Source organism: Cariama cristata, unplaced genomic scaffold, assembly GCF_000690535.1.
Source record: "Cariama cristata isolate BGI_N322 unplaced genomic scaffold, ASM69053v1 scaffold13963, whole genome shotgun sequence".
Classification (NCBI taxonomy): domain Eukaryota; kingdom Metazoa; phylum Chordata; class Aves; order Cariamiformes; family Cariamidae; genus Cariama; species Cariama cristata.
Genome location: NW_009607898.1, coordinates 16933 through 42960, shown reverse-complemented (window position 1 = coordinate 42960; position 26028 = coordinate 16933). Strand labels below are relative to the sequence as shown.

At 36.5% G+C, this 26028-nt stretch overlaps 1 protein-coding gene across 1 annotated transcript in view; it reads right to left on the bottom strand.

Annotated features, from left to right (window-relative positions):
- Positions 1-26028, bottom strand: part of LOC104159105 (membrane-associated guanylate kinase, WW and PDZ domain-containing protein 2-like) — a gene marked incomplete at both ends in the record, with an annotated part of 70268 nt that overhangs the window by 35838 nt on the left and 8402 nt on the right. The window contains 2 exons of the mRNA XM_009696925.1: positions 2020-2209; positions 6733-6764. Coding sequence (XP_009695227.1) covers positions 2020-2209; positions 6733-6764 — 222 coding nt within the window. The remainder of the gene's footprint in view (positions 1-2019; positions 2210-6732; positions 6765-26028) is intronic.

The window sequence follows — 26028 nt, the reverse complement described above, 5'->3', positions numbered from 1 at the left end:
TTTGCAAAAGGTTTTCCGTTCCTTAAAGCAATATATGAAGTCAAGAGTGCTTTCAGCAGAAGTGCTGAACTAGATAAAACTCATGTTAACTATGGAATTGTTTTTTTTCCCTTTAATTTCTCTTTATAGTCCCAAATCCCAGCACTTTGGAGAACAGCATTTCAGCTCTGGTAAATCTTTGTATTTATTTGTCACTCTAGCCCTTAATGCACAAGGGAAAGAAAAAGAAAAAGAGAAAGAGGAGAGATGTCTGAAAATTATTTCTAAACTTTGTTCAAAGTTAGTCCTACTTCTTTCAAACCTTTTTGACCTACTCCACACTGTATCCTGATCCATACTTCAAAGAGTTTTAAAAATTCAAAAATTACAGCTTCTGTTTGTACATTGTCTTGAGTACCCTGTCCAATCAAGAATAACACCTGGAGCAGAGGAATGTGCTACATTAGTAAATAGTATTTATTATATTAAAATATCAGCCAGCATGGGCTGCATGGTCCTTGTAAATACACTGGAAAGTTTAGTTCCTACACCTAACAGTTTATATTTGAAGATCAAATACTTTTTATAGAGGGTCTAAAGTAAATTCTGAAATCCATATTTAGGGGGAATAAGATACTTGGTATCGCTGAAAAAAGCCAGCAGTTTATTTAAGTATTTAGATTTAAATTTAGGATCTTAATTTCAGGCACCTATTAAATAAATAAAAAACCTCAAACGAACCCCCCCCAAAAAAAGTCTGGACTACGGAAAGTGAGTGTTATGGTAACAATCTCTACTGAAAGGTGTTCGACTAAATGGACCAGGATGGCAGAAGATGGTGGTACTGGCTGCAGTGGCAAGGAGTTGCGGAATCTGAGATGCAATTTAGAGACTAGATTAGAGTTAACTTAGAATTTGTGTAAAATGAACACTGGTGTTCCTCCAGCATATCCATCCTGCTGGGGACTGGAAATACCAAGGCCAAACAGGACATGCTGATGCTGTAACTAAAGTAGTATAAGGGCCAAGGCAAGTAAGAACAGCACCAATCCAGTCTTTGGGACAATAACATATTTCCTTCAGACTGTCCCTTTGCATACTGGAGAAATGTGTACATTTCAGACCATGCATTATGATAGTTTAGGTTTATCTCTATGTCTCTGGGCCCAGCTAATATTAATGGGTTAATCTGGATCAGCTGCAGTGCAATATTTTATGTGTAATTTATAAAGTAATTTGATCTATAGGCTAAAGTAATTTATAAAATGAACTGAAAGGTGGCGTGTCCAAGTAATAACTGCTATGAAAAGCTCTCAGAAAAAAAAAAAAATTATTTTGAAGATTTGATCTTAATAAGCACAAAAACTCTGGACAATTAAAAAAAATATTTTAAGCAAAAATATTCTTTACAATAAGGAGTAAATAAGTTTAACCCCTTTTACCCTTTTTGTGAAAAATATGTGGTATATGCCCCAAAAACATGAGAAATAAAACTAAGATGGGAATCTCGATGGCTCAGTAGTGTTTTGTATAGATTTTCAAACAGATTTTTCAATAGATTTTTTTTAGTGCTATGGGTTTCTTTCTAACTACCAAGGACAATGTGCAAACTTGTCATGGTCATTTTTATAAAAACAAATACATTTGAAATTTTTTAAACAAACTTCACTTTAAAGTGAAAGTAAGTGAAACATTTTTTTATTGATAAGTTCACATCCTCCTATCAGTTATCTATGAAGAAAAATAGCACAGCAAAATGTGGTGGCACATATACTGTTCTTCACTAACAGTCAAAATAAGCAGAGCAAAAATACAGGGAAAAAAACCTATGAAAGTCAGACTTCAGAATCTAGGTAAGATCTAGAAAAATATATGTGTAGAATTTTTGAATAATTTATAATGGTCTCTATTAACTGGGATTACAGTGGCTGTCTTTAAATTACAAAAGATAATTATGGAAAATTATGTCAGCAGTGACACATTCATAGGAAAAGCTTAAAATATTAAATGGTCAGGTGGGTGAACAGGGCTTTCACTTACGCCTACTTTCATAAATAGCTCTTGATTTCTCATACAGCTCATATGGGTCAGGTTTTCGTGGATCAAAGGCCTCTGTTGAATCAGGAAATGAACTCCTGTGAAGAGTGGGTGGATAGGGAATACTCTGTGGCATAGCTGGAGCAGACAGGCTTGTTTGAGGGCTGCCTTGATTCTCCCATCGTTCCATCATCTGGAATAAAAGCATACAGAGAATAAAGATGAAGTTTTGCAAAAACTGTGACTGCTGCCATAAGACCAAGACCGTGATTTCAGTTGAAGATGTGTTTTGTAGAATTAGCAATTCCATTTGCTGCCCTTTGAGATGAAAGGTGTGTGTTGTGCTGTTTATAAAATGACTTGGCTAAATTTACTTGTTAATTTGTTCCTCATGGGAAGATGTGATCTTAGATAATATGATCTTGTGTGGATTAGAACCCAGCGCTACCCCTGAAGCATGTTCAGTGCATCTCACAGAATGTGCTGAGCTATTGGAAGTTAGTCTGCTAAAGGTGGAATCTGTAGGTCTGTGAAGATACAATGATCAGATTCATTAAAATACATATCTGTGAAGACACAATGATCAGATTCATTAAAATACATAACTGAAAGTAGAGCTTAATAAATAAGTGGCCAGACTGGGTAGCAACTGAATGATCTTAATGCTGTACCTTTTGAGAATGCATGAAAATAGCTAGCTGTCCAGGAAGAAGTAAATTACTGTAACTGTGAGTAGAATTTACAGCTCTAATTGAAGAATAAAAAAACAAAGGGAAAATTATCACAGTAGGTATTTGAGCATCTCGTGATAGTTGAATGTTCAATGATAAAATACAGAACACGGTGAGAGAAAAGTGGACATTAGTCTGATAGAGTCTTTTTAATTTCTTACTGTTTCTTTCTTATATCAAAAATTACATTGGCATCATCCAACCAAACTCCCAAGCACAGAACGAGCTTTTCAACTCTTCCAGACAATTTATAGGAGAGAAGTACACAGCAGTGTATTATCTATGCATGAAAGCCACCTCAATCCATGTTTTCTCCAAGACTGCCTTTACTGGTCTCACAAGTACATCAAGCCAGAAAGGAGATAATATGACAGACTGTGCAAAAGGATCTGTATTTTTATTTTTGCAGGAGTTGGCTACTAATTAAATTCTATTAGCAGATATATTTGAAGAGGCTATGTTAAACAAAACACAAATGTTTATCCCAGGAAATGAATATTTGGCTTTTCCTGTGACCCCTCCTGAAGGAAAGGGTGGTAAAACCTTCAGAACAGTGTGCTCTTGCACATAACTCAAGAATCAGTTAATCACACAAAAAATGACTCTTGGAAACCGAACTGTAATTAAATACCACTGACTTATAGTGTTATATCAGCAGTGCCTTATCAAAGATGATTGCAGGTTTACAGTAAGCTTGCTCTACAAATTCTATGATTATCATTTGCCTTTAGTTCCTTGGTTTCAGAAGGTGTTTGGCTCAGCAGGCAGGCTTTGCTCTCTGTTCTGATGATTAACAGCATCAGGCTTTTTCCACACCAAGTATGTGTGGGCTACAGATGATTCAGAGTCCTCCTGGTGAACATGTTGAATAACTATCACTCTGCACATCCCAGGTGATCTCACACTCTTAGCTTCATACTTCAAAATAAACAGAACATGGATATTGGCCATTTTAAGTTGTTGAGGACATACAGAGCAGTGTTATAATTCAAGCTATGCTTCTGTCAGAGTTTCAGCAGTAAGTAGGGCTAGTTCATTAGAAACAACAAAGAAAAGAATGATCTAGATATCTCAGTCAATCATAGGATGACTTTCATGCACTAGTATGCATCGGGCATGATATCTATGTTGAGAAAGGAAACTATTAGTGCTATGAAGCGCCAATGATGAAGATATGGAATACTGTATTCAATATTCACCAATGTTGTTCAAGAAAGACACATTGGTTTTGGGTCAGATACAGAAGACAGCAAGTGGGATGTGATATAAGAAGCTACTATATGTGTGGAGATGTTGTGCAATACAGTGACATGTGGAGATACCTGAGTTGTCATCGAAATAGCTTAGGTACAGGAAAGTACCCAGGGTACCTTCAGGTACCCTTTGTACCACGATAAATTTCTATCTAGAAGTGAAAGTTTCCTGATTTCTTGGACAGTGCCAGAGAAATAGAACACTTACCTCTTTCAAAATGTGAAACTGAATAATATTAAGGTATTTAAAGAAAGCTTTAAAAAGAGAAAGGAAAATATAATTATCTTCGATGAGCAAACTTTTCCCTGGAGGAAAGACAAGAAACTGGAGATCTATTGGCAAAACCCTACTGGGTCCCATATGTCTAATTCCTGCTTCCTGGTTAGCTCTAAATCTTCAAGTGTGAAGTTAAAAAACGAGCAAAACATTCTTGCTTGTAATACTGCTAATACAAATAGTTACATAAACAGATAAGCACAGGGGGAATTCTATCTCCCAAACTCATATCAATTAGTTAAATACTTACATAGTGTTTTGCAATGAAAGTTATCATAATGCTGGCTCACAGATGAAGGCACTCTTGGAAACGAGTAAGCATGGTATTGAGTGCAGGGCATCAAATCTAAGTCGGGGTAATGGTTTGGTGACATTGCTCAAGTTCATTTTGCACTAATCAAATGGTATTACATATGCTGTACATAACGTATGCACTATATGCATAGAAGCCACAGGAAATTTCTGTCAGCACAAGTTACTTGGGGTGTTGAGCACACAGAGATAGAGTGCACGCCATCCCTGAGTCTCTGCCTCAGGGAGAGGAGCTTGTCTCTTCTTCTCTTCCCGCCAGTGGCCCGTGGTCCCCTTTTTGCTTTAAAGAATGGTGGGCCATACTCCCTTGTGCAGCAGGCGAAGAGAAGGGGCAGAAGTAGTCACTCAAGCAGAAAAGAAACCTGGTTTTGGGCCATCCACAGTTTTTCTTTCCTGTTACACATGTACAGGGCCGTGCTGTGGTGTTGGGAATTCTTCAGACACTCAGTGCTTCAGGGGCATTTGGTTTCAATCTTACTTCATATCTTGGGCACTAGAAATCTATGTATGATTATTTCTCTAGTTAAAGTGGTGACAGACAGAGGAATCCACACTACCTTAACCTGGTTAATCATTTGCAAACTCTCTTGTTGAGACTACCCCAAAATAGACTATCTGTGAAAGGTTAGCCTGCATGCAGGTACAGTATTTGCACATAATGGTGTAATATTATTCTGTGAGCTCTGGTTTCTTCAGACCATTGCATCAAAAACTGCATCACTCAGGTCGTTTCTCTAGATTCTGATTATTGACAAGTGCTGCTTGAGTAGGAACTACTATACTGTTTATATAACGAAACTGTGCAATCATCAACAGCATGCTGATATTTATATATTTGATATGTATGTAAAGGGGGTGAGCACTGACAGTCGGAGGTCTTTGAACGTGGATCTTTAACAAGTAAGTTTGAAGTTCTCTATCTCATCACTTTTTACCTGAGATTAAAAGTTGAACGTCCCAGTCAGACAGGAACCTTAAACTGGTGAGAACAAGCTAGTCCTTAATAGTCAGATTTATCTTCACAAATGTCTTGCTACTTAGATGAATAAACAAACTTACACAATATTTATTCCAATGTATTACATCCACCCTCTAGCCTTTTACATCAAAAACACCACAAGCTGAAGAAATCTGATGGAGTTGCATCAGGTGATTAATTAATTGCCACTTGCACTTGACAGGCTACAAAAATTATTTTGGTATGCATTAAACATACCATGATCCAATATGAGAGGATGTGAAGTTGTCCAGATTCAACATACCCTGCTTCTCTATAAGAAATCTATAAAACCTTTAAAAAGTATTGCTATTGTTATTCCTATTGCTCTTCGAAGCCTTCAGGCAGAGTCAGGGCTCTTTTTTCCTCTACACATCTCTGATGAGAGAAAAGCACTACTTTAAGGTCTTCACTATCTAAATAAAAAAAATCAAATTAAAAAACCCCAAAACAAACAAGACAACGAATACCAGTAGCCTATGACTTTTTTTTTATGCTGTGAATGTTGTCACAACTTCAAAAAATGATACAGTATGACATCTGCAAAATAAATACAGTCATTGCTTAAAGTCTTACAGTAGGAAAGATCTTCACACCTTGGGATTTGATGTCAAAATCACCAACACAAAAATGCTGTTTAGAAAGCACCTCAGAAAGTTATCTCATCCAAGTTCTCACTTGAAATGTGACTATTTCCAGCTCTAGATCTACTAGTGCAAGAAAGAATAACAATCACTTTAAGGACGTTAAGTTCAAGCCACTTTTAAACCAGAAAAAGTGCATGCTGTTCATTTCAAAGAGATGATCAACTAGAAGGCCAAGTAGACTGGCCTCGTTGCTGGTGCCTTCTGCTGCCTTCTCCTCCAAACACCTAATTTTTGAGCCATTGTATTTCTGGTTCTTGACACCCGTCTAAACATTGAGATGTTCTTTTCTCCAGATTGCTGCTATCAGACTCCAAGTCAACAGATCTGCAGATTTTATTAGTGAGGCCACCCCTGATGCTGTCCCACCTTTATTTGGGGCACTGCTGAGAGATGTCTCATGAACTGGGAACAGCAGGCTTAGATGAAAGTCTACAGAAATTTGCTTTGAATGCTAGTAAACTTATGAACTCAATGTGTATAATTTTGAAACGGAACTTACAGGCTTTGGAGTTTTCCATGGAGAAAAGAAACCTGAAATAAACAAAAAATAACATTAGCAGATTTTTCTGATGCATCAAGAATGGAGGCTAAGTAGTGTCTATGGTCCCGTTCTCATTCAGGTCTGCAGTTAATATCAATATACATAAAAATTGTCTACACACAAGGGGTGAAAACACAAACCACGGGGGATAATTTCTAAGAAAAAATATATGCAAATATATATATATCTCCATATATATATATATATATGCAAGTGGAGCTATTGAGATCATTGCCATACTTTACAAACAGCATGGGATTAGGTTGAAATTAAAAGAACTAAACAAAAGGACTTCCAAATGTCTTGGTGGACATTGGATAAGACACCAAATGACCTGGTATTGATGTGTCAAATGCAGTCGCACCTTTAAGAAGAAGCAATTCAGAACATCCCATCAACAAAACCTAATAATACAAGAGATTTTTTTAGAAGAAAAGCCTGGAGAGAAATAATAATCTAGACTGTTTCATCAGTCTAGATAAGGTAGCCAAGTCTTGGGAGGACCGCTTGTTTTGATACTGTCCTGGTTTTTGTCATACTTAGCAAGTCGTCAGACATGACTACCTCTTCTACACAACTGGTTATCTCCTTTTCCTTGGTTATTCACTGACTGATAACTTGCTTTAGTGACTTCCATGAATTTCAACTATTGTAGATTACAAATGTTTAAAACTCCAGATATACCCTTTTCATAAAAGGAGATAATGTGAAACACTCATTGTAAACACTGTTCTTATCTTATGCAGCATAATGTTAAAAAACTTACAAAATATTAAATAAAAAGAAGGATTTCAAAGGATATTGGGTCACATTTTTTAAAACACCAGCTTTCAGCACAGTTTTGACTAAAAAACTCATTCTCAGTTTAATAGCAGGTAAAAAAAAAAAAGTCTGTGGACCTTTCTAAGTAAGATTAAAAGCTAATAACAAAGACTTCATCTGTTTTGTCAGAAACTGAAATGCTCCTTAAACTGAGACATTTAATGGGAGGGTTGTTCTCTCATTCAAAATATGAATTAAGCTGTAAGGGTAGTACTGACTTAATTATTTCTTTTTCTAAGGTGAGTCTAGAAAAAAAAATTAAAATAATGAGAACATTAGGGAAAGTATCTTTCTACAGACAAATCACAACAGGAATTATATTTGTACATAGTATTTAAGGTTCTTAGAATTCTGTGATAATGAGGTAATTTTTTTCTGCCATTTTATCTAATTCATTTAGACTGAAAAAATCTTAGACTGAAAAATCATTTTAGACTGAAAAATCTTAGACTGAAAAGTGAGAAAGCACTTGAGCTGTTTGCAGAGCAACACTGGCTGTTTTGTAATGCTCATGTATAAGCTGATAGTGCTTTTGAACAAAAATTATATTGGAAAAAGTAATCCTGGAAAAGTTTATGTTTACTGACTCTATAGTGTCTGGATAAAAACTGCTATATTAACAAGTAGACAAATTTCTTTCCATCTGCAAGTTCAAGCTGAGATAACAGGTATCCTGTATAGATCTGACTTGTACATCACTTTCAGTATTAAAGATTCTGCAGTAGATACTTATTTAATAACTTCTGGGATGGCAGATGGCTACCTTTTTATTACCTGCTGTTGTTCTGTACAGCTAATAAGAATGAAAGTTAAAAAGCAGTTTTCCCCTCGGAGCTAAAGATAAGACTTCAAACTTGCAAGGAGGTTTGCTGAAAGGTATTGCAGATCAGCTTACTATCCTGATTTGGTGTTTGGAAAATATTGGTAGAAAAAACACTCCCTCCCCATTGGTAGTGGTGCACCTCCCATAACTTATTGTCTGCAAAAATTACTCCAGGTCAAAGTGAAAGGTCATTTTTTCCAATTTATTTACTGTCTCAACCTAAAAATATGTTTTGCTGGAGTTATTAGAAAATTTTACTATCAATTAAAAATATATTAAGTATTTATAAATCAAATATATAATGACATATATATCAAGTAAAGATTTTTTCTAAAAAAACCCTCAATTAAAAGAAATTCAATTATTCACCCAAACAAGGAGAACAGACTTATATTTAGCTTGGAGGCTGTGAGTACAGACTGCAACACACAATTGACAACATCTACACTCAAAACAAATAAAAGGCAGTATTTATCCACACAGCATGAAATTATGTTAAGAAAATTAATGGATATCAGATATCATGGAAGTAGAAGATCCAAAGCAAGATTTAAAAAAAGTATTGGATATCCGTACATGTACAAAAGCATGTTAGAAGCAAAAATCTCTAAAGGTAGCAAACCTTGGAACTAATATTAAAATCCATTCTTCAGATTTAAATTCTGCTATTAGACCAAGACTTCTTGTAAGATGAGATGGTCTCTCACCTATGTTAAAGACTAGGTGCTAGACTAAATAGATGAAGGCCTGGTTCCATAAAGCAAACCCTACCTTATATCTTTCATGTATTTCATGCCAATTTTAATGATGCCTCACAGAACATCTGTATTCTCAGTTGAACTAAGCATCCTTTTTCCCAGTCTAAACAAAACTGACCTTTAGACAATATATGGCACTATCAGTTATTCAACATGAGACCGATTATGGATAATTGTTGTGAACCAAACGTGTCCAGAATTATCATTGGTATTTAAATACATGCAACCACTGCTGCAAATTCAAGAATTCAAGAGTATAGTGCATATGTAGTACATTGTAAGTGTAACAGAAATCTCAGATGAAAAAGTATGAAAGCAAAATGCTCTTTCCTGTGTATTCTGTATGTTCCCTTCTACTTTTCACCTTTAAACATTGTTCTGCCTACATACAGGACCAAATCCTCCACATGTAGAAAACTGAGGCTCGGAAACTCACCTGAAGAACGTATCTTAATAATGTGTATTTAGTGCACACTCAGCACCGTTGGCCTTCTGCAACCACATCTACAGCTGGCAATGAGAAGCAGTGGACTTTCGCTCAGTTTGACCTCACTTCACAACACCACATTTTCTCTTGGCTTTCTGGTGCTGGTTCATTAGATATTGTGAGTATTCCCCACCAGAGACAGTGGGATCCCACCTGAATTACAGCTGTCAGCAGACTGGCATCAATTCAGTACTGATTTAGAGGTAAGACTGAAATTTGTTCTCCAAAGAGTGCAGCTTTCAACTTCTGTTGAGTATTAATACAGTACTAATACTTCTGAACCTTTTAATCAACTCACATCTAACTAGGCAAACATACTGGATAAGCTCTTATAACCTCCTTATCCCACTTCTAGATTTCCACTTCTTCCTCCCCAAACTCCCAACCCCCTACTGTCCAACTTGTGATACCTTCTGTAAAAACCTGAGTAGTTGAGAATATTATATTCATATACATATAAACACTCCTCACCCCCTTATTCACATGCACTTGTAAAATCTGAAATAATAAAAGCCGACTTAGATCTACCTAAAAAATACTTCATGCAGTCTGTTCTTCCCATGAGTGGCTTTCTGCTCACCCATGTGCCTGACAGATGTCTCTTCTCATAATAGCTTCACCGCTTAAGTTGTGGCTCACTTTCTGAAGACTCCTATATCTTTCTATTAGTTTTAGATGAGTCTTTATTATTAACACTCCTTGTAAAGGTGGCAATACAACTCTGAATTAGTTTTGGAAAGGAGAGCGGGGTTACTGGCTTGTGTCAAAGAGCAACCACCACCACTCAGTCAGATGCTAGCAGGAAAATACTATGGTCACCACTGAGTGTAATGTAATGTAACGTGTAAGTATGCGAGGATAAAATATATAACCTCATATACTTCTCCAAAGTTAGTTTTGAGACTGTAATGATTTATTTTTCAATGATGGCCATCTAAATCGTAATAAGGTACAGCAGCTGATGGCCAACACCTTTACTGAAATTTTATTAGTTTCATTTTAAATAAATAAGCTGAGCTACTGTTACACCATATGCTTTTTAAAGATCACATTTTCATTTTCTCATAATGTAGTGTTAGAAAAATTATTTTTGACATTGCTTTTAAAATCATATTTACCACCTTCCAAAATGAGCTTCCCTGGAAATCAGAGCTGTGATGGTTTCTATGTTGTAACTTTACTAAAAACCACCAGTAACAGAAAACAGATTTTGAATTCAAATGTATCTGGAGGAAAAAATATCAAGACAAATCCCAGCTTCAGTTTACTGTACGTCTCCTTTTCGATGAAGATATCCTATAACAAAAGACAAATCACATCACACTCACTGTATGTATTTCTTCTTACATAATAATTTAAGTATGCTTTTGTCATAAAACATGCTTACAGATTTCATATGCCTTATACTTCAGACAGTACTTATCGTTGGAAAGTTTAGTTTTCTAAAAGCAGGTTATCAGACAGGACTTAGAGCATTTGCAAGATAGAGTCCTGATGTGGGGTTTTTTTGTTAATTGGGTTTTTTTTTTCCAGTAAAAATCCTGATTTTGGCATATTCTGTAATGTCAGTAATATAAAACCAGTCTTTGGTTGTTAATCTGCTGCCATGTGGATGCCTTTTGCTACGTTTCCATTATTCTCACTATTTTGTATTGATTTCTGGAAAAGTTCTTAAGACCTAGTAAAATCATAAGTAAATAACACCAAAAATCACAAGTAACTAACTATTGCTGAACCACAGGACCTTTAATAATGTTCACCTCTGTGGCAGATGTGTATGTATAATTAAACTGAAGCCCGGGAACAGTTTGATTTCTGCAGTGATGGCATATGGTAGTACTGCAGGGAGGAACCCAACAGCATCAAAGATAAAGTCTTTTAATCCAAAGCAATGTTCAGGGCAAGTCAACTTCCCTCCACATCACTTGTCTCACTGATGATACAGCAAGTGTTTTGCCCATTAGCTTTCACTGGGCTTCTTGGGTTTTTTTATGCTATAAAAGCCTTGTTGCATATGGCTTCCTGAGCAAAGCTGTCCCAAGCACTGCACAGACCTTTTTTACATAGATGCTTGGAAGTCAATGAACAGATGGCTGCCGAGCACTCCCAGAACACTGACTGACTCCATGGGCATCTTATCAATGTCGATGTGACAACACTTCATTTCAGCAAAAGTTTTCCTTTCTAGAAAAGTTACTGTATAAATTTACTGTAACAGTAACTTTTTTTTTTCTGTGCTTTTTCTTTCTCTTACTGGGATCCCTGAGATGTCTATCAGTTGCCTACATTGAGGCCTCAGTTCCAGAGGTATCAAATACCCATTAACTTCAAACGTGACAGTGGAGAACTTCTCTGAGAGTTCAGACTCACAGTGTACACCATTAGCAGGATGCAGGGAATTGCTTCTTGCCATTCATGTTACACCTGGCTTCTCCTTCTGTATGTTTACCTTTTGCTGAGCTATGCTGGGTGTGGTTGGATTAGGTGCACAGAACTCAAGTTACAGTTGGACTCACTCATTAAGACGCAAAATATCCTCCAGTTAAAATTTCAAAAATACTGGTGGGAGAGAAAATGTGGGGTTTTTGCATACATAGAACAAATATTTAGCATTAATTAAATTATTCTTCAAATATTTTCCCCTTTTCAGGAAAACAAACCCAATCAATGAGAATAAGTAAATTCAATTAATTTAGATACTGTAGTAAACAAGATCTAAAAGGAAACAATGAATTAAAATAGATGGAAATAATACTTATGAAAGCAAGCAGGTGATAAAAAGTTTGAATTGGTCATGTCACATTTAAAATATCAGATGATGTATAGGGAATGGCAACTAGTAGTTCCGTATCTAATAAAATCAATCATTACCATGTAGTATTTTTTCAAAGGTCCGTCTTTGTCAAACAGCTTTAAGCGTGGAGCTCTTACCTAGCAACAACAAAAAGTTGATTTACCTTGAATTAAAGAGTAGGTGTAAGAGGACTAGGAGCTCTAGCTCTTCAAGCATAGTTAGCTGGTCGTGTTGTCAGCTGTCCTTCAGAGTGACGGTGCCATGCTGTGAAGGATCCATTTGGTCATCTTTGCTTGGGATGGCACCCGATGCAATGGGTCAAAAATCAACTCATCTCGCATCAGAGGGAGATGAATGACTCATCATGTTTGATCAGGCCCACAACGTTATATATGGTTAGACTCAGCGTCTTTACCCTTGCTGTAGGCTACATGCTGACAGCATGTCAAGTAACTGAGGTGGCACTGTGCTGCACTGGGATGAAGACTGGTTACAGTCAGTTGTTATATCCAATGCAGGTTCAGAATAATAAAACTGTGAAATAAGTCTATCTTCTTTAGGACTATATACATACACCCAGATGTCATTAAACAGTTTTGCCCAAAAGAGACTACCAAGTGTACAAGCTGATCCTCAGCAGTTGCTTGTGGTGGCATTCGGCTTTGTGCTCCACTACTCCATTTCTCCTGATCTTAGCCCAAGTGAGACTGCTACAGAAGTACTTCTCCAGTTCAAATCAGCACTATTTTTCACTCTCTTTGGTCTACTATACCTGTGAAAAGTAACTTCAGAGAATGAATATATTCCTGCCCACAAATAGACACTCTATGAAGGTGCAAGGCAAAGAGCAGGCACAGTTCACAGGAAGGTCAGCTGGATCTTTAGACCCTACTGGGATAGCACCTTCTGTGGCTCATCTCTTCCCCAGGTGACTTGGGGGCATCATGAGTCCAAGTCTATATTTCATAGAATCATCATAGATTCACAGAAAGATTTGGTTGGAAGCGACCCTAAAGACCATCTTGTGCCAATGTCCCTGCCATGGACTGGGACACGTTCCACCAGACCAGGTTGCTCAAAGCCCCATCCAACCTGGCCTTGAACACTGCCAGGGATGGGGCATCCACAGCTTCTCTGGGCAACCTGTTCCAGTGCCTCACCACCCTCACAGTGAAGAATTTCTTCCTTATGTCTAATCTAAATCTACCTTCTTTCAGTTTAAGGTCATTACCCCTTATCCTATCTCTACAAAAGTCCCTTCAATCTTTCAGATTTCTTGATGAGTAGCATAAAGTGCAAGACAGAGAGGTTTATCAGAATGATGTGGAGGTAGAGGAGTACCTTGGGAAATTAAATCTGATCTCATCTCACTGAAGTCTATAGAACTGATACAAAAACTTAATTGACTGTGAGATCAGGTACTAAATCAATATTCAGCTTTTTATACATAGGAACATTTTTTGTGCACTTCATGGAGTTTCACTGACCTAGACTTCTTAAGAAACAATTTTTCAATAATATTCATATCTTCACAAATAATTAGAAAAATTATAGCTATTCAAAGTCACGAATGATGGAAGTACTTTCTGTTCAAGCTGGGACCCTCAGCAGTAACCTGTGTCTATGAGAATTCCCTCTAAAATACACCAGAGAATCTCAAGCTACCGTTAAGTTTTCACTTTCATGAATAGCAAAGAGTCTTTGTTACCAAGAATACAGCCATCAGAAAAGGTCAGAAGCTGGCATAGTAATGAGTTAATTTACATTCTAATAGACATACAGCTATTTACTTTGCTTGGCTGCTACAGCTCTGTGAATTGTTTATCAGTTAGAGTTTTAAAATAATTTATGAAACTAGAAAAAACCAATGAATTAAACAGCCTATCCTTCTGATTACCGTGAATGTGAAGCAGAGAATTTCTGGATCATAGCTAAAATAGTGCAGAGGCAAATGCAACATTGCCAATGACAGTTCTTGATGCTTAAATGTACTAGAGTTGGGAAAAACAATAAAAATTTCTACAACTGTTTCTGGAAACGAGAAATATATTTTTGGAACAAGTAGCTTTGTATGTGGTCAACAAGTGTAGATTATTTTCCACAGACAAAGTTTGATACTAAGCGCCCATAGAATGCCTCATTGGGTGACACTTTTATATGAACTTTCTTCTCTTTTCTGGCACCTATTACCAGAACAGTGTTACACTGCTACAGATTTATTTCCTTGTTGATAGCAAACCATGTTATCTTGAGGACAGCCATGTCTTGGAATAGAGAAAATGCTGCTACGGTACAATTCAGAACAGATTTTACTGGGACAACTTGACCTGGAGTAGAAAAAGATATCTTACGGAATGGAGGAAGACTTTTGTCTCTTGCCTTTTATAGAAGTTCCTACTAAAAGTTCAAAATCTTAGGTCCGTATCCTGGTTTACAATTTGCAAGTGCAAGCAGTACTGGATGAACTGTCATTTTCCTCACTGAGGTCTCTATGTATTTTATGTAGACACTAACCAATTAGCAAAAGTCTGCATGTCCGGGTACTAACATATGATGAGTAGAGGAAGAGATCTCAGATGTTTGCTCATAAGTTGTAAACTCTACCAACACCTTGAAAAGGTCAAGGTAATTTTTCTGTACAGAGAAGAACCTTTTGTTTGGCAGACAGAAATTTTCCCTGAAGAATCTCCAGTTTTGCTCATGTGTGTTGTCCAACGACTGCCGATAAAATCAGTGTCGCTAGTTCAGGTGTTCAGGTGAGGGATTGTACTCTCTACTGTACTGCTTTAATACTGCCAGAGCTAGTAATGCAAGTAATGCACCGTCTTGGGCAAACATATTGTTGCATGCAACTCCCCCTGAGCAGAGCAGACACAGCAAGGTGAAGAGGCTGGTATATGTCACACACACTGAACCAGTAACATAATTTAGAATATAAATTGAGTCTTCAGAGTCCTGACAGCTCATGACTGTTGCTTCTAGAAGGGCCTGCGAGTGTTGCCATACCCATAAAGACTCTGTATGCTTGCTAAGAACATGTCTGACAACTCAGCCTGGCTTTACTGAAAGCTAATTTAAGCTTCAAAACTAACTTTTCAGGAATACTGCATTATATTTTCAGAGCTCTCTGACAGTCAGAAACTCTGTCTAACTATGCCAGTGTCTCTACTCTTTCATGTGTTTAGAAGCTTTTTTGTTACTTAAGCTTTTACACTTTCTAAGCACATTAGAGGAATCTCAGTTTATATTATGGCTTGTCACTTTGATGAATACCAAGGCATGTTCTCAATATTTTCTGTTAAAATGTAGGTGGAGCATAAGTTGTTTGTACACAGTGTCCTAAAGTCCTTTTCACGAAAATACATTCACAAAAAGTCTTCAGCAAGTGTGGGGGAAAAAATATTCAATAATAAATCCCTTTCGTTGCTTATGTGTAAGCTTCATATTATGGCATAGATGAAAAGGAGTCACCAGATATTTTGCATTGACATCTATGCTGTCAGTTCCTCCTCTTCTAAATTCCTTCATTTCATCCATGTTTTCCCTCAGCTACCCACTTCTTCAGATAGCTGTTCCCAAACTCTCACAGACTTCTCCTCCTTACTCCCAGGATTTCCCTCTCTGATTTGAAAACCAGCAGGATCAGAAAAAACCCTAATAAAAGAATAAAAATAAATAAATGTAGGGAAGCGCCCTTGGTGTCCATGACTATTTCTGAATGGGAAACCTTGCAATGCAATGCTCCACTGTAATGGGAGACAGAAAAACAGCACATCGCAAGTAGCGGTGAACCATGCAACTGAGGTAGCATAGCCGAGAACCGAGTCTATAAAGATTTCAGCTAACCAGAGATGGCAGCCTCACATTGACCTGAAAAACTATCTTGACTGTTGTTTGTACTGAAGCGTTTTCCAGATATCCGCTCTGTTGCATCAACATCTAGTGACTTTTGGGTTGGAATATGTACCTTCATGGCATTGCCAGTTGTGACAAAGGACCTATAGGTAGGGAGGTGAAGAGGAATAATCAAGGGCATCTCAATTACTATAGGATGACTACATTTATGCAGTTTACTGAAGCTCTCATCAGTTATCATGGACACATAGACATCTGTGCCAAATTTAGACACTGATATTCAGACAACTAAATTTTGATGTCATGGGCTTTTAGGAACTTAATGGAGATGCACAACCATAGGTCTAATATCAAGGGTGCCACACCTTATGTTACTCAGAAATCTGTGCTGGACTGGCAGATATGACACAGAATCTATGGGAGACTTCAGAACTTCAGTTGTCATCCTGGACAATCTTGAGTCTCTCACTGACTCTGCCATCCAGTGAAGGTTTCTTGCTACCTTAGTGCATCTCAGAAGATCTTGGATGTCTGTTAGTGAGTTCAGAGCTGAGCTCAGAGTCTTACTCCTCCTGATTTCTCTGAAGTTGGGGAGCACTGGACAAAAGTTTATCATAAAGCAACAAATAAGTTAAAGTACAGACACTGAGAGAGCCTGCTAGTTGTGCCTGACTGCCTTTCTGTCGTTATTAAATGACACTGTAGTAACTTCAGAATTTTGTGTTTAATATGCATTAAGCTGTCAGCATGGTTCTGAATTTTATTGATTTGCCTTTAAAATCTCTTCTGTGACAATGGGAAGTGTCAGGAGCTCAGGTATATTAATCATAATTGGCCCATTTTCATACCACATGGCAGAAAGAAAAATACTTGATGGCAACATAATGAAAAGGTAATCATGCCACTTGGCCACAATGGTGGAAGCTGGAATGAGCGATAGCATGCTTATTTGATTCTTTGGATCCAGATGTTATTCAAAGTAATAATGTCTTTCCAATTTCCTGCTCCTTCACACCAGCTTGACAGATCAGTTTGTTACTGGTTGTAGGGATTCAGGTAGAACAGAAAGATTGACAAACAGTGGGAGACTACAAAAGAAAAGACTAACAGGAGAAACAAAACTTATCACAAGATTCAAGTTCTACATGGTTGAGTCTTAGCTGTGAAAGTATATCACTTAAGTGTAGGAAAATGGCAAGGGATGTTAGTGGACACCAATGTCCAAGGAGTAACAAAATTGTGAAGAGAACAGTGAATTTCTAAACTCTCAGTTCCCTAGTTAAACCTTTAGGTAATTCACTTTGCTCTGAGCTGCTGAAGATTTGATACTGTCCACACTGACATGTACCTAGTAGAGACAAACCGTTTTGCTTTCATGTTCACCCAGTCAGGAGATAATTCTCAGTATTCAACTTACTTATCAAGAAGAACAAAGCTGAATTAGTAAAGTGATCTAAATTATAACTTTTAAAATTACGTGAAGTTCAGAAGATTTAGCATAAGACCATAGGAGTCTGAAAAAAAAAGAGAGAAATAATGATTGATGGGCATGATACTATTGCAGTACAGAACATTAAAGAGTATAAAGCATGATAAATCAAACAAGGTGACCTGGCTTGCAAAAGAAAGTTCAGAAGTGTCACATTTTTTCTGAATTCCTGAGGGTCTGGAGATGAGCAATTAGCATAAAGAAGGGCTGTGTCCTTAAGTCTAATGAGAGAGGAACAATACTGATGTGAATATTATGATGTTTAGACTGCGTGTTGGTCACATGTAGTCCTGTACAGTGCTTAAAAAAGTTAATGAACAGAACACTAAAAAATGAGGTTGATAAAGGATCCTGACAAGGACAAGGAAAAGCAAGAAAAACTGAGAATAGGTAAATTTTCCCCCTCTGACAGTGCTCTGTCTCTCAGAGGTACATAAATTGATTTCAGACTGTTGAGACTTAGACAACATGTCTAACATAATGGAAATAACCCCTCAATACTGAGAAAATTGGAACAGTACATAAACATGACAAGTTAAACAGAGAAGATTATGGTGCTGACAACCGTGAAGCACCTTGTGGACCTCACAGCTGGCCTAAACTTCAAAATTAGCATTTTCAGAAAGACTTGCTAGGGTATCTAGCATGTATATCCCTCCTTTTTTAAAATCAGAACTTGCTGCATAAGAAAGCAAATTTGGATGTAGCCTTTGGATCTGTAAAATATCTTCTTCTTCCTCAGTATATCCATGTACCTCAGTATGCCCATATGATCACAGAACAAAAACTATGAATTTATGTTTGAAGACCACAGCAGGCCTAAGGAATCTGGATGAACAGTACAATTAATCAATGATGGTCATGAAATTGGATGTGATACGTACTTTTTCCTTGGGGTTTCCCAAAGAATAGGTACATAAAAAGACACTAAAGGTATATCTGTATGCTCTTTACCCAGTCACTATACAGTTTTGATGGTAATACCAATTCAATTCCCTAAGATAGGAAATAGTTTGTAGGGGAATATGACCCTGGCTTTTATTTTGGTTTTGTTTTTAACTCCTATGAGCTAATTTAAAAGTATAATTTATGTCACAGGGATCAATGACAAATGGTCTACTTCAGTGGAAGAAGAAGGAAAAGGTTGATTCAAACTAGAGCTCGTTAGTGCTCTTCTGACAAAGGGAGTTTTCATCGGTGAATGGTGATTCACTAAAGCCATTTTTGTGAAAAGCAGCTGCATTTCCAGAATATATCGAACATTTAATTGGTAAATAAATAAATAAATAAATCAGATCTCAGATGAAATTTCTAGTTAAGTTCTAGATTAAATACCTACTGACCATCTAACTTTTAGCAGAACCACCTAATATTATAGAGAGCACTAAATATGAGATGTTCCTGATAACATGGAGTGTGAAGTAATTTATGTTATTGTAATTTATCTTATCTTATGGTATTATTTGTTTCTAATACCATACGTAAGGTTTTGATCTATCAGGCAATTTAAAGTTGTAGATTAAGTTGCTCTGTTTCTCAGTGGATGTTCTCTTTGGTGAGATTTTTTCAAAAGATCTAGGACTCAATCTTGGTAGGATACGTTTTAAACTTAATAATATTTCATAGGCTAGAGGAAAACAATTACAATCCCATTCTAGTTGCCACAAAATTATATGTCCAGCTACTCAGAATTTAGTAATTCAGAAATTATTGCTGCAACTTGAAAAACATTAACGAATATACAACAGAAAGCAAGCAAAAATATCTTCAGATCCTCCCTTGAACAGTTTTTCCATAAAGAATGTTCTGAAAGTTCTGTGTTCTGCTATACAAAGATAGATGTTAAACGGGAGACATGACAAACATCTATAATTCTTCTTAATCTGGTAAATACTACTTACTGTTAATGAGAACTAAAAAAAACAGTGTGCAAGTAGCTATCACATATTAATGAATAAAAGTGGGTACCTCTGTGCAGAAACACAAGTCATGACTTTTTATTCACCCCTTTCCTAGTGTGAATGAGTTAGAAATGCAACCGAATTGCAACTTCTACACCAGCACTCTGCAATAGATGTATTTTAATTTAATGACAAAATATGTGTCTTGTTACACCGCAGTTCTTTTTCTCTCAGACAATATAGGAGAGTAACAAAAAAAAAAGCTTGTGAACACTTCAGAATTAATACACAGTCTCTAAAGACTAGATTTGATCCTCCATCTGCAAAATTTCAAAGGCATTAATTTTTCTTTCCTAAATTTGTTGAGTTTAATTTGCAACATTATTTCCAAAACAGAAAATGAATGTTTTCTTACTTATTATATTGTATTCTAAACCACTATTATTTATTTTTTATTTCTATTATTCTTTGAGATCTGTGTATATTTCCAAATATAACCTTTGTAGTTTTAAGTAGCAAAAGGAAAGTGGTAGCAGTATACTTCCATTTGGGGCTCTTTTTCTGACTTCATAATTACAATGATGCATATTATCTTTGTGTTTTATCACCCCAAATTGTAAAGCTGGTGTAACAGGACTTTCCCCTTTTGTAAAAATCTCTGAAATCCCTAGAATTTCTGTGTAATTTTGTTTCTTCATTACTAACTCACATTTAAATAACCACAGAAATGATGTCAGACTTACAGTTCAGGAGGAGAACCATCATCAGTCCCTAGTTCCTGCATTCAAGCCTTTGATCTGCAATGTGCAGAATATGCCAACCTGGATGTTGGTGAAGAAATTACTTTCTATTTTGTGGCAATGTAGCTGGTTTTGATTTGATGTTTTGGAATGGAGATGGAATTAAGATGGAATCCCAGGTTAGCCAAAGATTTAAGCTAGATCTGCCTAGAGTCCTTATAGCCAAACCCAAAACACCAGGTTTCATTATTATATAACTAAAACATATAAGTTTTCAAAAAAAGAACATGTAAAATGATTAGTTGGAGAATATAGATGTAAAAGCGGTTTCTGAACAGCTTGCCCTGCTCACTACATCTGTACATTACAGGTCCTTGTTTTGAGTGAAATTAATGACTTCTTGAGTTATAAGCAGGTCTGTATACTCTCTGCCAGTCTCCAGAAAGTTTTCATCCCATTCCCCCTGAGGCCTATTTGTCTGCTCCTTGCTCTTCTCAGCAGGTTCCCGGATTAGGCTGCAGATCTCCAACTCTCGGCCCTGAGTCCTCTTCCACTTGCTCAGATCCCACAGCCATTGGAAATGTCTCTCCATGAGAAGGACCTCAAGGAAGAGCCATCTGTCTTCACTGCAGAAGGACCTGCACGATCCAGGTGCTTCTCGTAGGAAGGAAGGTAGCATACAGGTTTGGAAGAAACCAAATAGATACTCTCCATCAGACTGCTGTTATCTACTTGACACAGAGGATGGTTGTAGCTGTTTTAAGTAAATAGATTCTCATGTTAACCATAAATGTCTTTCAAGCAGTGTTATAGTTAGTAGACTCTGGTACCCAGAGTGCTGTAGGTCAGGGACCGTGCTTCCTCTCTGCTAAATAAAAGGATCGTCCTACAACTTGACTCCTTAGACAACTGTTAACATGACCCAAAACATCTTTTCTGAATCCCTGTTTAATTGCCTGTACAGGAAAAGAGACATATTGCAGGAGCTGGGTATTAAGGAAATATCTTTCCATCTACCTTGCACATCGACAATTGAACCAGCTACTTTTGCTAATGAAGAACTGTATGGAAAATCCTAGAGAAAGCCCACATTTCAGGTCATCACTAACCATAATAGAAACTTTAGTTAGAGATGAGACTCCTGCAAGAGGCTTGATCTTTGCATAGTATATGGAAGTGTCACACAATAACTTTGAAGTAAATGTAGAAAATGGAAAAAAAGATGGAAAAAAAAATATGAACTTGAGAAGCAGGGAAAAATGATCTGGACCCAGGTATCATTGATTTTTTTAACATTCATAATAAATGCAATAAAATAGCTTACCAATGGCATCTTACTGAGAAAAAGATAAAAACAGTAAGTTTTACTTCAAGAAATTGTGCTGAATTTGGCTTTTTCTTTGTGATGTTATGCTCAGCTGATTATCCATAATGATTCAAAAGCACTTTGGCAAGTTTAGGCTGCATTCTTTGCTCTGTGTTTCAGGAATTAATTTACACTGGCTGCATAAAAATGTTTCCTGTTTGCTGATGCTTAATTCATTAAGTATTCCACATTGTTGTTTATCAGTAATGTGTCATCTGTCCAATGATATGAACCAATCTCTCTGCCATCAGCAAACTTTATCAGTACTGATTTTATGTTTTCTACAGGATCATCATAAAAAGTGTAACATAGTCAAAAGCCAAGAACTTATCCTAGAGGAAGCTTATTAAAAATAAATTCCTTCACTGATTTCCTACTTATAATTGTGTTAAAAGATCAGTCAGTTAACCTATCTTTCAATTCAGTGTAAGCCATACTAATTTTACTTGTTTCCATTTCTAAATAGAGTGGGGCTGTTGCATGTAAAGCCTTACGAAAGTCCATTATATAAAACCAATTAAATTTTATAATCAAACTTGTAATATTAGTAAAGATATCAATATATATTTAATCTGAAATAATCTATTTTCTGCAAGTCCACATTTATAACTTCCCTTTCATAAAGAAACCCAGGTTACTTTCTAGCATAAATGAGATTCCAGATTTAGCTGTTGTGCATGAGACAGATTTCAACTTTTGTGATAATACAGGGTTTTTTTAATACTTTCAATTGTTCTGTGCTTGCCTCTGGTGTGGGGACAGTCTCATCTCATGCACCCTTGTCTGGCTGGCTGGTCAGCTAAGTTAAGGTCCTGAGCCAGACTTCTCTGTAATCAGCAGACTATGATGGGCAAACTCACAGAAGAAGCTGATTAAGCAATGACCGAATAAAATGATGTAAGTCACCTTCTTCGGGTGCCTATTTTCTACCACTGACTGCAGGTGCAACTATTTTGACTAGTGTAGACTAGAAATCTAACTTTTTCACAGTTAAATTGGGATTCATCTGACCAAATATGAGTAGAAATTTAAACAGGAAAGTTTGGTAGGTGAGTTTTTAAAAACTTTAATAACCAACAGGGAAGAACAGGGTCTTTTAGGATCCTATTAATCTCAGCTACTTTAGATGTTAACAGTAGCTGAACGGCACTATAAAGGTGCCTGTTTTCCCCATCATACAGGGATTCCTGCTTGCTGCCTAGCTCAGATGAGGAAGGATCCCCTGCAGCTGTCTACACGGGATCCCTGATAACAACAGCTGAGATGAACGTGGCTGTACGTGTTGCAAGGCAAGCCTGGGAAGATAGGGTGAAGTATGTAGCATATGAATCAGTTTCAGCTTCTTTGTCTTTAAGGATTGGTAAAAATGTACATTCACAATTAATTATCATGAGATGGCTGCTTAAAAAGCCCCATTTTGACTGAAACTGTACATAGCTGGTTCTTCTTTTAGTACTATGCATCCAAATGTGCTTCTATTAGAATAAAGAGCTTGATAAAGTTGAAAGTCCAGTATACAATGAACAAGTTACAAGATAAACCTCTTGTTTAATTAAGATTAATCTTAGTAGAAATAATCATTGTAGTTGATGGCTATGTAGTGAATGTTAGCTGGATCAGACTATCTAGCTGTTCCTATTTTAGAGCCAACCCCACAAGCCATTGAGATCTCTCAGGAATGCTATATAAAAAAATAAATAAACACTGCATTATTTTTCAGTTATAGTGTGAGAATAATTTGCTGTGTATGTAATCTGAATGAACACATCTGGCAAGATGAAATCAAAAAGTATGTCTTCTGTCTTTCTGTTTGCAATGATTTCTGAAGAACTTTCATATATAAAGAAATAAATATTTGTTTTATATAAATACATGTATTTAATATGGTGTAATAAGGAGACAAGATTAAATAACTTCTCTTTCTCTCCAAGGAGTACTGTTGAAGTTTAAATCCAGATGGTGATTTATTACATTCAGTCAGAGATCCTCTCTTTTAGCACCTTGGGCCCCCAAACACGAGAAAGATGGAGAAGCATAGAATAATGTGAGTGTTTAGATTGGAAGGGACAGTTGGAGTTCATGTAGTTCAACCTCCTGCTCAAAGCAAGGTTAAGTTCAAAGACTAGGCTGACGTTCAAGAATGACAACTTCTCTGAATTGCTCAAAAGAAGGAAAATGGAGCCAGAATGACAAGCAATAAACATACAGACTGAGGAAGGACCTGGGTAAAACATGGAAAAATCTAGTGAAGAACAGGAAAATTGGATGAAGATGACTATCTTTGGCTCTACCTCATTTGTTGGCTCTCACTGGCCACAGATCAAAGCCCTGTGGACTTTTCTTTTCCCCAGACTTCTCTCTGGTCTGCTCTCGGACTTCCCGTTGATGTAGTCATCCATCATATTGGTTACACAGCTGAATTACTCTGCCAGAATCTTTCCATCTTCTTTTAGTAATTCCTGATACTTATTCCTGAGAATATTACATGTTAAATAGTGTGAGACTTAAGAGCTGTGCAAAAGACCAGCTGGATCTTCTGATACACTATCCCACAGGGATCACATTTACAAAATAAAAAAGAACAAGTTTCTCCACTCGTCATTTCTTTTTTTCCTTAAAGAACAGATTGAGGTGTCTTCTACGCTACTTCAGGGATATGACAACGTTTATACTGCAGTAGAGAGGCACTGCTTGGTCCCAGATTCCTAAAATAATCATGTTTATTTAGAACAACTAGTTTAAAATCCAGAAGTTATTTCACATGGATAGTAAGAAAAAGATGTTGACTTTGTTGACAAATGTATTTAGTTAAGCTATTAAAATATATGCAGATAATACTGCGATACTTCCCATAATCAGCAAACCTTTTCTATGATGCTAACTAATCCCTGAAGTATTACTTAATGGATTTTTTTATTCTTTAAGAAAAACTGTATTATTATTGCTATCATCATTTATCCTTTTAAAATATTACCAAACTTCTAGGGAAAAAAACCAACTCATTGTGGAAATGGAAATTAACTGATAAAATGAATTTAAAGATCATTAAGATATTTTCTCATTCAAAGGTTTTGAGTCTGTGCTTTTATTCATGCATATAGAGTCTTTTTCTAATTATCACAGGATCTTTAGAAGTTCTCTATCTAGAACACATGAAGCACAATAAAAATTCTTACTTTAGAGAAAAAAAATTCTAAAAACTCCGTTGAATATAATTTGCACCCGATTGAAAGATACACTAAAAATAAGGTAAACCTAGGAATGAGAGCACAGAAAGTTTGCATTCTTTTAGCTCATGGTAATAAAAGGCACAAAATAAATAAAAGTAAATGTTTTTCTTATTTACCAAACAAGAAAACTACACAGTATGTTTCTTATACACTGAAATATTGTTCCAAATTATGACAAATCTAGCTTTGGAAAGCAATTTATTTCTTTTATAAATCTGTCTTGACATACTTGGAAGTCAACTTTGAGAGTTTGTATCTGACAGCTTTGGCTCCTATGTCCTTTTTTATACTCTAATCTGAAGGTGACACAGCAAAGTTGTATGTATCCTGGTGTTGGTTTTGATTGTGTTTGAATTATGAGTCACCCAAATGCTTCCTGAAAAGGGCAGTGTTGTATTTAATAAATGTATGCTCTTGGTTTATATAAAAACAAAAAAGTTGAGCATTACTCATAGAGGTAAAGTTTAGCCATTGTTAAAGTCTTCCTTCCCTCTTTAAGAATGTAAAAGAAAATAGCTTAAAGAATTGTACAGGGATAAATACCTCATCTAGAAGACTAATTTAGTTTCTGTGTTTTTACTGGACAGGCAAACCATAGGAGACAAGAGAGTTTTGTGGCTCTTGTAAGTGGTTTAGGAGGTGCCTGAAAATCACAGCTTCCCATCTCCCCAGTGCTGTGTCTTGTGTCTGTAGCACAATAGATAATGTACTCACTTGTTTCATAGTGTATTAGCTTACTTTATTACTATAAAATATTGCACTATATTACAAATAACCATGTCACAGCAACTACACAATGTACTTTGACAACAGATTTGGAAACCCAACAAATGTTGTTTAATAGGACATTACATTATACTGAACCAACAGGAACATTGTTCAACACATTTAGACTAAACTTTAGACATGCCTCAGTACACAAGCACAGGTTGTATGGTACTTTTTTAGAGTTCAGCTCTGTAGTTCTCCCTCAGGCTGAGATCTCCCAG